The sequence below is a fragment of the Xenopus laevis genome, chromosome 3L, assembly GCF_017654675.1.
Source record: "Xenopus laevis strain J_2021 chromosome 3L, Xenopus_laevis_v10.1, whole genome shotgun sequence".
In the NCBI taxonomy this organism is placed as follows: domain Eukaryota; kingdom Metazoa; phylum Chordata; class Amphibia; order Anura; family Pipidae; genus Xenopus; species Xenopus laevis.
In genome coordinates, this window is record NC_054375.1 from 123,521,646 (window position 1) to 123,535,125 (window position 13,480).

The 13,480-nt window shown below is 37.9% G+C and overlaps 1 protein-coding gene across 2 annotated transcripts in view; it reads right to left on the bottom strand.

Moving 5' to 3' along the window:
• megf11.L (multiple EGF-like-domains 11 L homeolog) overlaps positions 1-13,480 on the bottom strand; it is a 211,457-nt gene that overhangs the window by 173,272 nt on the left and 24,705 nt on the right. For both annotated transcript variants that reach the window (XM_041586899.1, XM_018253298.2), the window contains exon 2: positions 2,977-3,100. In XM_041586899.1, coding sequence (XP_041442833.1) covers positions 2,977-3,092 — 116 coding nt within the window. In that variant the 5' untranslated portion in view covers positions 3,093-3,100. The remainder of the gene's footprint in view (positions 1-2,976; positions 3,101-13,480) is intronic.

Here is a 13,480-nt window from a genome sequence, read left to right on the forward strand (position 1 = left end):
GTGCTAGTGTTCATTTCTGCCTAGCGCAAATTCGCTAGAGGTCTTGCGCTCAGGTTAATTTGCATACGGTGGGAAATTTAAAGTTGAATGGACATCCTTATGTTATACGTTGCAGCAAATACTTTACATTTCCACTGTTAATTACACATGTCCATGGAACCTTAATAAAGACATTAGAGTTAATATAATGCCCGACACATGAGCCCACTGTATAGTTAATGTTCCATATGTTAGAAAATGTATGGGGGAAACTGGTTACCCAAAAAAAATTCAAGGACTTTTGCAGGCTATCACTCTGAAAAAAAGGAAAGACGCCAGCGTTTTTTTTTAACTTTGATGCTATTTCCAATCAGAATATGATAAGTAACAGAAGATTGAGGAAGATCTATGCACTGCAGTCTGGCGAAAGAGGTAACGTTCAGTAAAATCCGCATTTTAGTGAATTTGTGGAATACGTCCATTCGCCAGAGCAAATTGTCGCCTGGCGATAGAGTGCGAATGAGCACTAGCGCCTATCTCTTTTGCTAGCAAATTGGCGCCTGTGTCCGTTAGTATATCATTGATGTCCCTGCAGGCGGTAAAGCTGGCAAATTTTCGCCAGCGTTTGCCACTTCACCCATTAGTAAATTTGCCCCTAAGTTCCACTGGGACAGGGACTGTTGTGTATGATGTATAATCTCTGTAAAAGTGCTGTGGAATATGTTACCTCTATTTAAATAAAGAATAATAATCATTTAAGGCAATGAAGAATCTTCATGAAGCATCTGGCAGAGTGACTTTTCTTCCTTCCTATCTGTTTGCTATTGTGTACTATTGCCAAACTGACACTTAACTTGCATTATGCACTGCATGCTCTGAAAGGATCTGCTCATGCATGAGAGTAAAATATAAATCTGGAATAGTGAAATTACATTTTGACAAGGCCACTGGAGGGGCAATTAAAGAAGTGGCACCCAGACTGCCTAATCTATAAAGTGTTGTTAACGGCACAGATTGGTAATGTTGATATGTTCTGCAATGCTACAACTGAGGTCATTTGCTGAAGTTGTTTTTTAACTGTGTCCATACATGCTCTTTTTGGAAAGTGTCATGAACCACATGCAATTGCATGTAAAGATGTAAGGGGACCCTAGAATTACCTGCAGTCAGAATCTGGTGGTAATTCCAGGGGTTCTTATTGGCTTTAGCCATTTGAATTGTACTTTAATGCTATTATTATTTTTTTTTAGGTAAGTTTATTGAGTTTGACAGGGTTATACATTGTTGTGTCCATCATCAGGTTATACATATACATGTTATCCACAACAGAACAGGCATCAAATACAAATAAAAACAAAAAGAAAAAAAAATACAAAAGCATTCGTGACACCCTGCCACGTGCCTCAGTTAGTCTTTATTGTACAAGTAGGAAACATTGTTAACCAGTGTCAGACCACCAATATTGTTGTGGGGGAAATTTCACTAGCCAGGGGTCCCAGATTTTATGGAACTTGTCCTGGCGGCCCTTCCGCTTAGCTAAAATATATTCTGTATTGGCAAGGTTAGCCATAACCGTCACCCATTGGTCCACTACAGGGGGTGATGTCATTTTCCAAATCAGGGTGATCAGTCTACGTATTTGAAATAGAGCTTTGTTAATGAATTCTGTCATGTGTGAGTCTACTCCCAACCCTATCTGTATATTTAGTAGGCATACTATTGGATCATTTAGTGTTTCACACCTTGTCAGTTCACCTAGAATCTCAAGGGCCTTGTCCCAGTAGTTACACTTTAATGCTATTATTATTATTGCCACCAAAAAAAATCACACCTTTTGCCCACATATGCAGTTAAAAAAGGTGTACTTTTTACCAAACTGGTGCTACTTTGCATCTATATTGCTGTATGTATTCTGCCTTTGCCTATGGCATACATGTTTTCTGTTATTTTCCCATAATTCCTGCCACTCATACATGCTCAACTCACATTTGCCCCTTCTCTAACTTTGACCATGGAGTGCAAAGTACAGCTTTGTGGTTATTTAAAGATGGCATTTGAAGTCAATTATAAAACTTTAATTGCTGAATGGTCTTTTAAAATTAATTTGAGATAAGAAATCTATCATTTAATTATAATTTAGACAATAAAAAGCCCATTTGGAATCAAGGTTTAAATGGACTATTGGGATATTTTCAACGTTAATACCAGTCAATTGCTGTACATATATTATTCCCATGCTTGACTAGCATGCTGTAAATAAATACTTCCTGGTTGATTTCGCTAGCCAATCAACTGGCATTGGTAAATAATTTAAAATCTGAATTTAGAAGTTCAATGGTCTTACAACTACTATATTGATTTGGGTCCTTTGCCCTTCTCTTTACTCCAGATTTCCCTATATGTTCATGTATGTTCACCATGAGGCAAGTTTGTCTCATCAAATTAAATTTTAACTATTTGTCAAATTAAATAATCAGCTATTTGTGAATCTGAGAGATATTCCACTGTTTTCTGTGTTTTCCTGCAAATTTAGCTTAATTTCTAACTGTAGTTGTGTGGCATTGTTGTTTCTTCTGATGTAGGGTCAAATGAAAAGTCTTGTTTTATGTGCCCCTCACAATGCTGATGTAAATATCATATAGTATACCCTGTGACCCCTGTGGTGGGGCCTGGGCCTAGTCTGCTGTATCGTGGCACAGTGTCTGGGAAAATACTAGAAGGAAGGTACATATCACCCAGAATATTCTATAAGACACAGCATAAAATGATAATAATAGAGACTGGGGAATTAGCATGTAATATAATGAATGCAGGTGTGTGAGCAATGTCACCTGGGGGAGGGAAGCTCCGCCCATGGGAAGCAGGAAGTCTGTGAGACTGGGAAGCAAGGGGAGTTTTTTTATGGATAACTCTGAGGAAAACCATGTGGTTGAATGTGGTCCCTTAACAAACTTTCATATTAAATATAAAACAGGGATTCCTCTCCAAACCTGTTACCTTTCCCAGTGGCTGCAGACATTGGGATCTTCTGGGTTTAACAGGACAGCAGTCCCCAACACAAGGCACAAAACCAATACCTTGACAGTCCATCGCAAAGCTGCAAACAGCTTCATCCTGACACCTAAGGGAGAATAAATCAATATAATGAGACAAAAGGAAATTAACTTAATAAAGATACATGGAAATCAGATACATGGAAATCAGAAATAACAAAGAGACATTTCAGAACTGCTGAATAGGTGATTAGAAAATCTAGCAGGTAAGGAAAAGAGGTAAAGAATTACATAATCACATAAAACATTTAAGATAAAATATTGAGGTATTGAAATATGGTTTGGGGCTGGGAGAGGAATGTATGTGTCAATAGGGATCTGCACAGAGTATTATTATAAGTGAGTCCCATAAGAAAAATAACTGTTTTGTTTGGTTCAGGAGAACTGTAATGATGTTTAGAAGGGTTTCTCAAGGCAAAATGCTGAGAATAGAATCCAGATCATTTAATCATGGTACCATGTACTAAGTACAAAACATCTGTCTAAACCAGGGATCCCCAACCTTTTGAAGCCGTGAGCAACATTCAGAAGTAAAAGGAGTTGGGGAGCAACACTAGCATGAAAAATGTTCTTGGGGTGCCAAATAAGAGCTGTGATTGGCTATTTGGTAGCCCCTATGTGGATTGTCAACCTACATTGAGACTCTGTTTGGCAGTACACTGAGAGCAACAACCAAGGGGTTGGAGAGCAACATGTTGCTCACGAGCTACTGGTTGGGGATCACTGGTCTAAACCATTGGGTAAAGTAGACAAAATGATATATTACAATTGAACTTAGAAAAAATTCCAACAGAGAGATCTACCATAAGACCAAAGGACACCTACAATGGAATATTATCATTACTTATCTAATTATAGATGTTGTGCATCTCATGCTTTGAAAATATGAATGTACAGTGAAGGTACAAAGTCACTTCCAAGGTGAGATCTGAGTAAATTCAATGGGAGCACAGACATTTTTGGGGCTACTAGCCATTCTGTTTCATTTGTACATCTCCCCTAAGTGAGCAATTGAAAAAAGTAGCGGAGACCGGGCTCAATTATGAAAGTTTTATAACTGGCAAAGAATTATAAAACACAGAAATTGGCATGTTTTTACCCACAACTCAGCATTTTTTTCTGAGAATTGTGTGAAAGTTATAGCACTGTTTTTCATGGCCAGTGTGTATAACAACTGCAGCCCTTCCATCCCTCCTATATGTGGGGGTGTAGGTAAAACATACTAATGAAGCCTTGGAACCCTTGTCCTGTACTGTTCACAATTCACTGAATTGGCATGCTGGCACTAGGTGCAGTAAGCAGGGCAGAGACAAGTATAGCATATAAGTGCATGCAAAATTGTACACAATTTTGCACTTTCCACCTGTGCTTGCAATCGTAAATCAGCCCTAAGAGCCTAAATGACACAGTAAACTAAAGAGAAAAACATGTTCTACAATAACAAATAACATGTCAAGAAAGTTCAAGTAATAATTCAGGGCAAAAAGTGATGATTTGAGGAAGATGGACCAGATGACACAATAAGATTTTATGGAGTAGGCAATTTAGGGGACCTTAAATACGTACATGTGGAGTTTTATACTGAGTATTAACTGATCTTGGAACACTGCTGGTTGAATGACAAACAGATCTATGCATCAACCCTTTTACTTGCTGGAGATGTAAAGAGATTGTGGCAGCAAGAGCCGCATGTACATGAATTTACCATAGCACAAAAATCAATTGCTGTTACTCTAAAAGGTTGCAGTTACTGGCAAATGCTAGCAAGTAATTTTATCAGAAGCTAGCTGCACCTCCTCTTCAGTTACATTAACCTCGTGCAAAGATATTTACAATGTGTACAAAATAATGTATGTCATGGATGAGAGCAATATCTGGCTGTTCCAGAGCTGAATATTTACTAGCCATTTTTGCCTTTGGGAAATACCAAGCCTGAACTCCCCAAATATACAGTGCTACTATTCCAAGGCAACATCTACATAAATAGGGTTATTTATCAAAGTTCGAATTTATCTCAATATTTTCTCCTACAAACTCCGATCAAATATGCTCTTTTTTTTCCCCCTTTTTTATTATTACATTTTCCAGAAAATTTGCTTTGCGGGAAAAAATCAGATTTTCACCTGAAAACTCTGAAAACTTATTGCACAAAACCCAGCACAGATCAAAATATCATTGGGACTTCTCCCATTGATTTACATGTCTGAGATGCTGGATTTTCAGATTCAGACTTTTCCATCCTCTGGGTTTAATAAATTCCAAAAAAAAGTCAGATTTTAGAAAAAAAATCACACATTTTTAGTGATTTTTGCATTCGGAGTTTAGTAAATGGTTCAGTAAATAACCCCCAAAGGGGGAAATTCACTAAGCGCCGAAGCACCGAACGCTAGCGTTACTTCGCTAGCGTTTGGCATTTTCGTTACTGCGCAAATTCACTAACGAACGCTGGCGTAGTTTCGCTAGTGTTACTTCGCACCCTTACGCCTGCCGAAGTTTCGCTAGCGACGTAACTACGCAAATTCACTAACGCGCGCAGTGTACTGAACGCTACCGTTTACGCTAGACTTCCTTCGCCACCTCAGACCAGGCGAAGCGCAATAGAGTAGATAGGGATTGCTTCAAAAAAAGTCAAAATTTTTTCTAAAGTCAAAATTTTTTCTAAGTCCCAAAAAACGCTGGCGTGTTTTCTACATTATGGGTGATAGGCTGAAAAAGATCGAAAAATTTTTTGGGGCTCCCCTCCTTCCCCCCTACATTTCCTGACTCATGGCAACTTACCTAGACAGTGGGCACATGTGTAGGGCAAAATAAAATTTTTATTTGATGTTTTGAAGCTTTTCTAGCCATTTGTAGTGCTGATACGTATTCCTCCATTGAAATTTGAATTTGGCGCCGTATGCAAATTAGCCTTCGCTAGCGTAACTTCGCTTTACTCAGCGAAGCAACGCTTACGCTACCCCTGAGCGCAACTTCGGATTTTAGTGAATTTCGAAGCGCTGGCGAAACTACGCCTGGCGAAGTGCGGCGAAGTTACGCCTGGCGCAACTACGAATCTTAGGGAATTTGCCCCATAGTGTTTCAAAAATCACAATTAAAAAAGTCCTAAACAATAGGAATTGTGAGTGATTTCTTTTTATTCAAATTACTACTTTTCTCTCCAGATGTTATCAGATCAACAGAAGCTGACACCATGAATATTCCGTTAATATAAGCTGCTGAAAGAACTATGCAAGAGGGTAATAAAAAAAATTATTTTTAAAAATATTTTTGTAAGTAGTACAGTATGCCATGACAAGAGCAGTTGTGGTAACTTTTGGTGATGGTGCAATTAAATCATAACTTAATAGAACACATAGAAAAGCATTTACAAGCTAGTATAGATGCTAAAACCTTCTTAGCACCATTAGTCTTTCCTTGCAATCATTTACCCAACATGCTTTATTAAAAACCTGCATTGAACCACACTAGGATAACAGTATTTATACTTTAAACAATTATTTGCTTTACAAAAAGAAAAATTAAGAACTGTTCTGTAAATCTTTCTAAACACCATTCTTTACTGTGTACAGTTAAAGAAAATTATTACCAGGGCTACAGGTATGAATACTCTGAGTACATTTTGCACTCAGAGTATTCATACCTGTAGCCCTGGTAATAAGCTCAAGATACAGTAGCACATGGTGCAGAGTGCAGTTCATGTCAGCCCGAAGAAGCTATGTATCTCCTCCACATTAATGTTTGGAAGACACCTTACCTCCAAATAAAACTTATTAGATTAAACAAATCTAAGACAGAAATAGTCCTTCCCCCCACCATTTACTATTTTATCATGTCAAATATTAACTACTGCAACAAGTTATTATCCTTCCTCTACCATAGACCATTCTAATACATAAAAATCCAACTGCCAGGGTCATACAACTCCTTAAATTGATACTAACAATAAAAAAATATTATTCAAAATCTTAATGTACATCAAGGGGCACATTTACTAAGGGTCGAATATTGAGGGTTAATTAACCCTCGATATTCGACCATCTAAGTAAAATCCTTTGACTTCGAATGATCAAAGGAAAAAATGTTCGATCGAACGATTCAAAGGATTTTAATCCATCGATCGAAAGCCTAGAAAGCTTATGGGGAAGGTCCCCATAGGCTAAAATTTATGCTCAGTAGGATTAAAGTGCCGAAGTAGGTAGTCGAAGTTTTTTTTAAAGAGACAGTACTTCTATCGAATGGTCGAATAGTCGAACGATTTTTAGTTCAAATCGTTCGATTCGAAGTCGTAGTCGAAGGTCAAACTAGCCTATTCGACGGTCGAAGTACCCAAAAAAAACATCGAAATTCAACATATTTTTACTTCGAATCCTTCACTTGAGCTTAGTAAATGTGCCCCCAAAAGTTATCTATAGCACATGTTGATCGTTTTTCACTGATAGGGCTGCTTTTGTAAATAATTGTTACTTGAAGTTACTAAACCTGACTGTTTTGCCAACCTGACTGTTCCCTCTCAACATGTCAGTTAAAGTTTCTAATGCTAACAGACTGCTGAAGCTCAAATATGGCAGCACCCTCAGAGAGGAACATAAAGGATCAGATGGGTAATGTAAAATCATCTGTAAATACTTTTTATGGCAAAATTATAAATAGCATGCAAAGAAAATATTATGATAGATGTAAAAAAAAGTTTAATATTTGGTATAAGTGCTCTTGCCCAACCATGCCACCCTGCCAATCTCTACAGTAGTTGCAAATGACCACTAAGTATAGAAAATCCTCTTACTTTGCAGACTCACCTTGTCAGTAACCACATCTCGTGTCTCACACCTGCTTCTCCTTTTAGACTGTATGCTGTAGTGAGCATGGCTCTTTAGTAAACATCCTTCTGTTATACAATATGTTGGCACTTTAGAAATACTGCACCAGAAGTGCCAGCCATCAAAGTGTCATGGCCCTAGAGCCTTCTGTGCATCCATTCTGACAATGCCACACTTACGTGATTTGATCTCCAATCATACTAATGGCATAGCAGGAGGACTGAGCAGTGTGAGAAAGGGTCCATGATGCCCAAAACATATCATGTGGACTCACAACTCAGCACAAGTAAGTAGTTATTCATGTTTTCTGCTTTGATAATTTCTTAAGCATTGACAAAAGCCTAGGCTCACAGTTTTTTCACATTATTTTCCATAATAATAAAGATTAATTTGACTTAATAATATGAATTTCAAGCTGCATGCCTATTTATGGAGCTTGCAATCTGTATTATCCTTAGTTAGTACTCAGGGTGTTGAGCGGTTTAGATGATGGCTTTACTTCTCCTGTAATACCTTCCATAGTCAGGACTCCACATTGCCTTGCATCCCTTGGCATTGCCTAGAAGCAGGTTCTGAATGAAGTGATAGGGGTATTCTACTGGCTGTCAGTTTGCCACCAAACTCCTGCCCTTTCTTTAAGCAGCACTACAAAATGTAGTCAATTCTGCACACCACAGTGTAGGAATTAAGTGCAGTCCCTGAATCTAAAGCCACTACTGAATATTAAGCTAAAAGTAATCGTATAAACATTATCCATTTTCCTTGATCACATATTTTTATAACTATCATTGGAAATCATTTATGTAGGAGAACCTGACGGCACTCTCTGAATGCAAGCAACTACAAATATGAGAATATAGAGAATTTGGCAAGAGTGAACCTAGAGGCTACTCTTTAGTTGTTATTCCATCTTCTAGTTGACCTGACCCTAAAATTGTGACTTTCACAATAAACGGTTTCTTCAGGGAGAACTTCAGAGGCAACATAGATGCAATGCTCTGCAGGGTTGTCATCATGGTTGACTTACTATGAATGCCTTAGCCTTTCAGTGTATTTAGGGCAGCATTAACATCAGATGCAGGTCTTTTCTCATGTATTATCTTAAAAATCTAATGGATTGTATCCTGAAGGGTTTTGAGGTTCATTATTTCTTTTCTGAATACCCAGATTCTAAAGAGACAGTTATCATTTCTTTAGTCAGGATTTTAGACCAATAATTCTAGTTTTCCAAAAAAACGAATCACGCGACTTGTGAAAAAACCACAAGCACGTTGTAATTCGTAGGTATAAAGCAATGGTGTAAATTAAAATAACAAAGTTTCTCCCTGCTGTAGATGTCTACATTATGGATTTTATTGTCAAGACTTAAAAGGAACTTTAACTGACACTTTTCAGGGAAGGGGGTGCATGGCATGAAATTTACTCTAGAAAGGTTTATTATTATTATTATTATTATTATTAACATGTATTTTTAGAGCACCAACATATTGCGTAGCACTGTAAAATTAATGTGCTTATACAGTACAAAGAAATCACATGAATTACATATATATAACATACATAACAACCAGTACCGGTACTAAAGGTGAGAAAGGCCCTGTGCAAAAGAGCTTACAATCTAAAGGGGAAGGGAATGAAACACAAGGTGTGGAAGTGGGCAAGATCAGAAATAAGCAGGTGAGAGATGTAGCATATGATATAACTTGGTAGCTTAACAGGGTGAAGGTAGGCTTCTCGTTTTAAGAGATCTTTTGAAAGCAGAAATGTTGGGAGAAAGTCGAACAGACATGGGAGAGAATTTCAGAGGAGGGGTGCAGCCCTTGCAAAGGTTCATGGTACACCACATCCTCCATATTTATGCCATTCCAAATGGGCATAGAATGTTACAATTCTATTCCGTTTAAAGCACCACCTTTCAGTTATTGGATTGCTGAGTAACTGGTTTTAGCAGTTAGAAATCTGGGTTTTAGAAATCTGAATTTTTATGATTAGTGAAGATGTGCCTAAACATACAGGTATCTGGTTACAAACTGGATAAATTATGTTTCAAGCCAGTTGAATAGAAGAGGTTCACCATATATACAAGTGTGTACAGGTACAACAAACAACTAAGTACAGAACCTTAAAGCACCACCACATTTAGCTAAACTGAAGAAGAGGATTTGTGAAGATAGGAGGCAGAGGAGGTAAGAAAGGAACAAGAATTAGGTATGCACTAAATCCATAATTTTTGCATTTGGCTGAATACTGAAAACATTTGTCTGAATACTGAGCCAAATCCCTAATGGCATATTAAATGCTGAGAAAAATAAAAAAAAATGCAGTCATCTGTGAAACAAAAATTGTTCGTTGGGTTGTCCAGAGTTTTGAAGTCACATGACTTTAAAGGCTCAGATAAAGTTTGGCTGAACAGTAAAGATACAGTCAAATCCTATAAAAATTGTGGATGTCTGGCTGAATCCCAAATCTCGAAGGCATTGTCTATGAAGGGAATTGAGTATTTGCATTACAAAGGAATGGTCAACAGTATGAAACAGAGAGGATAAACCTAGGAGGTTGAAAAGAGAGGAGTGTCTTTTGGCCTTAATAATCTGGAGAAGATTTGTAACTTTACACAAGAGTGATCAGGCTGAAAACATACTTGCATGGGGTCCAGCAGATTATAGAAAAAAGTTAGTGATAAAAGATAACCAAATTCTTTTTAGGAGCTAAAAGTAGAAAGGAGTCATGCTAGTAGTGAGAGAGAAAAATGGTTCCAGTGTGGCCTCTTAAAGAATAGGCTTGGCATAAGCCTGTCTGAATGAAAGAAGGAAAGGAAAGGTATATATATTAATACACAGGACATTATTCAGTTCTATTTTTTCTTCATTTTAAATTCTGCTTGATGAATGACATCCTTAACCCTTTGATGATGCTGAGGTTTTTGGTTGACGTAAGTGTAATTTGCAAATTCTGGTCATAATGCATCGACCTTTAAGATAAATTTTAGCAGCTGCATAGTTTTATACTAATGGGGCAAATGAAAGATAATTGCATTAATTACCATACTTTACCACAATTTTCAACACTTTACATGCACCGCTTACACATTAATCTAGCATTAACATTTCCAGTGTAAGAACAATTATCAGCATATCACATGACCCAGAATTGGAAATAATGCATTATATTCATTCGATGTGTCAACAACTGAAAAACAGATTTCATGGCTGTTTCATAAATAACACCAATGTCGTTTTGATTTCAGCAGTAATGACAGAAATACTGGCAGCACAGTGCTGAGTGTGCACCGCTGACCAATCCTGCGAACGCAGAACTTGCCCATATATTTCCAAAATGGCACAGCAGGTAAGAGTCTTGACGACATTTTCCGAGCCATCAAATCGATAACACAATTAACATACTATATGTTCTGCTTCCAACTCTCCCCAGACTTTTGCTATGTCCTTGATTAGATTAAGCCTGCTGCTTGCTAATGACACATAATGTTAATTAAGAGAATTACATGATAAGTTTCCCTACGGACAGCAAGTAATGAGGTTGGTGTAGAGCCTAGAAACAGACCAGGAACAGACCGACAGACACATGGCTTGTGTGTTGAAACAGAAGTTTTGTGTTTGTCAAATTAGCTGCATTTAATAAAGATTCAATTAGGGGAAGTACACAGGGAAAAGGCTTTATTTGTAATAGTAATTAACAATTAAATATCAAATGTAATAGCATAATGGTATATTAGGTTACAAGCTACAGGCAAATTCTTCAGACTATAAGCTCTTCTGCGCAGGGCCCTCTTTACCTCTTGTATCAGTTACATTTTTTTAATGCACTCTGTGCGTTCAATGTATGCCTTTTATTGTACGGCGCTAAGGAATATGTTGGCATTTTATGTGTGTTATGAATAATAATAGTAATACAGGTAGTACAAGCATTATCATTATACTGAAGCTCTTGCCACATGTTATTTGAAAGTCGTTATTTACCCAAAAAGGTTAGGATTATTAAATTCTATAATATTTAGAGGACTAAACATCATGCCCCTCAAAGGGGCTGAAAAACAGACCTGGGCAGATATCAGCATTATCAAAAATGTGGTTAAAGCTTGGCAGTTGGGCTGTAAGAGAATGGGCACTGGTGCCCGGACCCTATCTCCTCACACCCCATTATGGTTTAACGTTAATCTGTCGCAACTTCTTACTGTACCAGACCCTCACCTATGGGCTTACTACAATGTGAAATATCTCGGTGATTTGTATTTAGATAATGTACTTTTTTCCTTTCAACAACTTAAGGACAAATTTGGTCTGCCTAATGGAATGTTTTTTCGTTACCTACAGTTGCGACATGCTCTCATTCAACAATTTCAGTCCAACACTCCCAGGATTGAACTTTCCCGACTAGAGATTCTAGTACGCAAGGAGCATCTAACAAAACCACTATCCGCAATATACTCTTTCTTGCGTACTAGTTACCAAACCACAAGGCAGGAACTGCTGCAGAAATGGACTGTTAATATTCCGGATCTTACAATGGAGCAATGGTCCTATATACTGGTTAATTCTCTTACCCCCTTGATCAGATCCAGGGACCGACTTATCCAATTCAAATACTTACACCGGGCCTATTATACCCCCTACACTCTGCATAAAATGAATCCAGCTTTCCCGGACACGTGCAACAGATGTAATAGCCCTAATGCAGATTTTTTTCACATGGTTTGGGAATGTGCCCAAATCCAGCACTTCTGGACAGAAATAGCTGATTATATAACTCAACTTATGGCTATGCCAGTGGAGTTCCACCCTACGGTTTTACTGCTCAACTACCTACAGGATACTACGTCTTCAAGAACAGAAAGGACTCTGCTCACCTTTTTCCTGTTCCATGCAAAACGGGCAATAGCCATAAAATGGAAAGACGAGAGTCCTCCTACCCTACACTTCTGGATAGCTCAGGTGGAGCAAACATTGCCCGCTCTGGAACAGATTTATTATGCAAGGGGGTGCCCTACGAAATTCAATAAAATCTGGACACTTTGGCTGTTGCGCAACGAGTCTTATACTAATAGAACTGCAAATGTTCCGACCCAACCAATGGACTGGCTTGAAGCCCCTATTTAGACCCTGGCTGACTAGCATTATTTGGATTGTCCAAACACCAATTCTTAATCTGCATATGGTTTTCAATGTGGTTAATAGATTATTGCAATGTCCTTTTGTCTCAAGTAGGCTTTCAAAGCTTGTGCTGCTGGTTTATTGCTCTGTTTCCTTTGCAGATTGGTCCACCCCCCCCCCCACTTCTTCTCTGTACTGTTCTTCATTTTCTACTTCTCCTTTTCTTTCTTTACTCTTGTCACTTACCTCTTTGTTGGGGATCCCAAGGTTGTAAATCAAAATACGACTTTCAGAGATGCGAAATGCAATATACCTGTAACAATTTTTTTCCTGTATGCACTATATTTTGTATGCTTCTGGAAGTTGGAAAAAATAAATACCTTTTAAAAAAAAAAAGATATCAGCATTATCCAAGATGTCAAACTAATAGTCCTAAAGCTGTGGTAAACAACCATTGTCTTTAGCTAGCTGGATATGCTAGACAACCAACACATCTAGTTTACATCAGTCTCACGCTGCT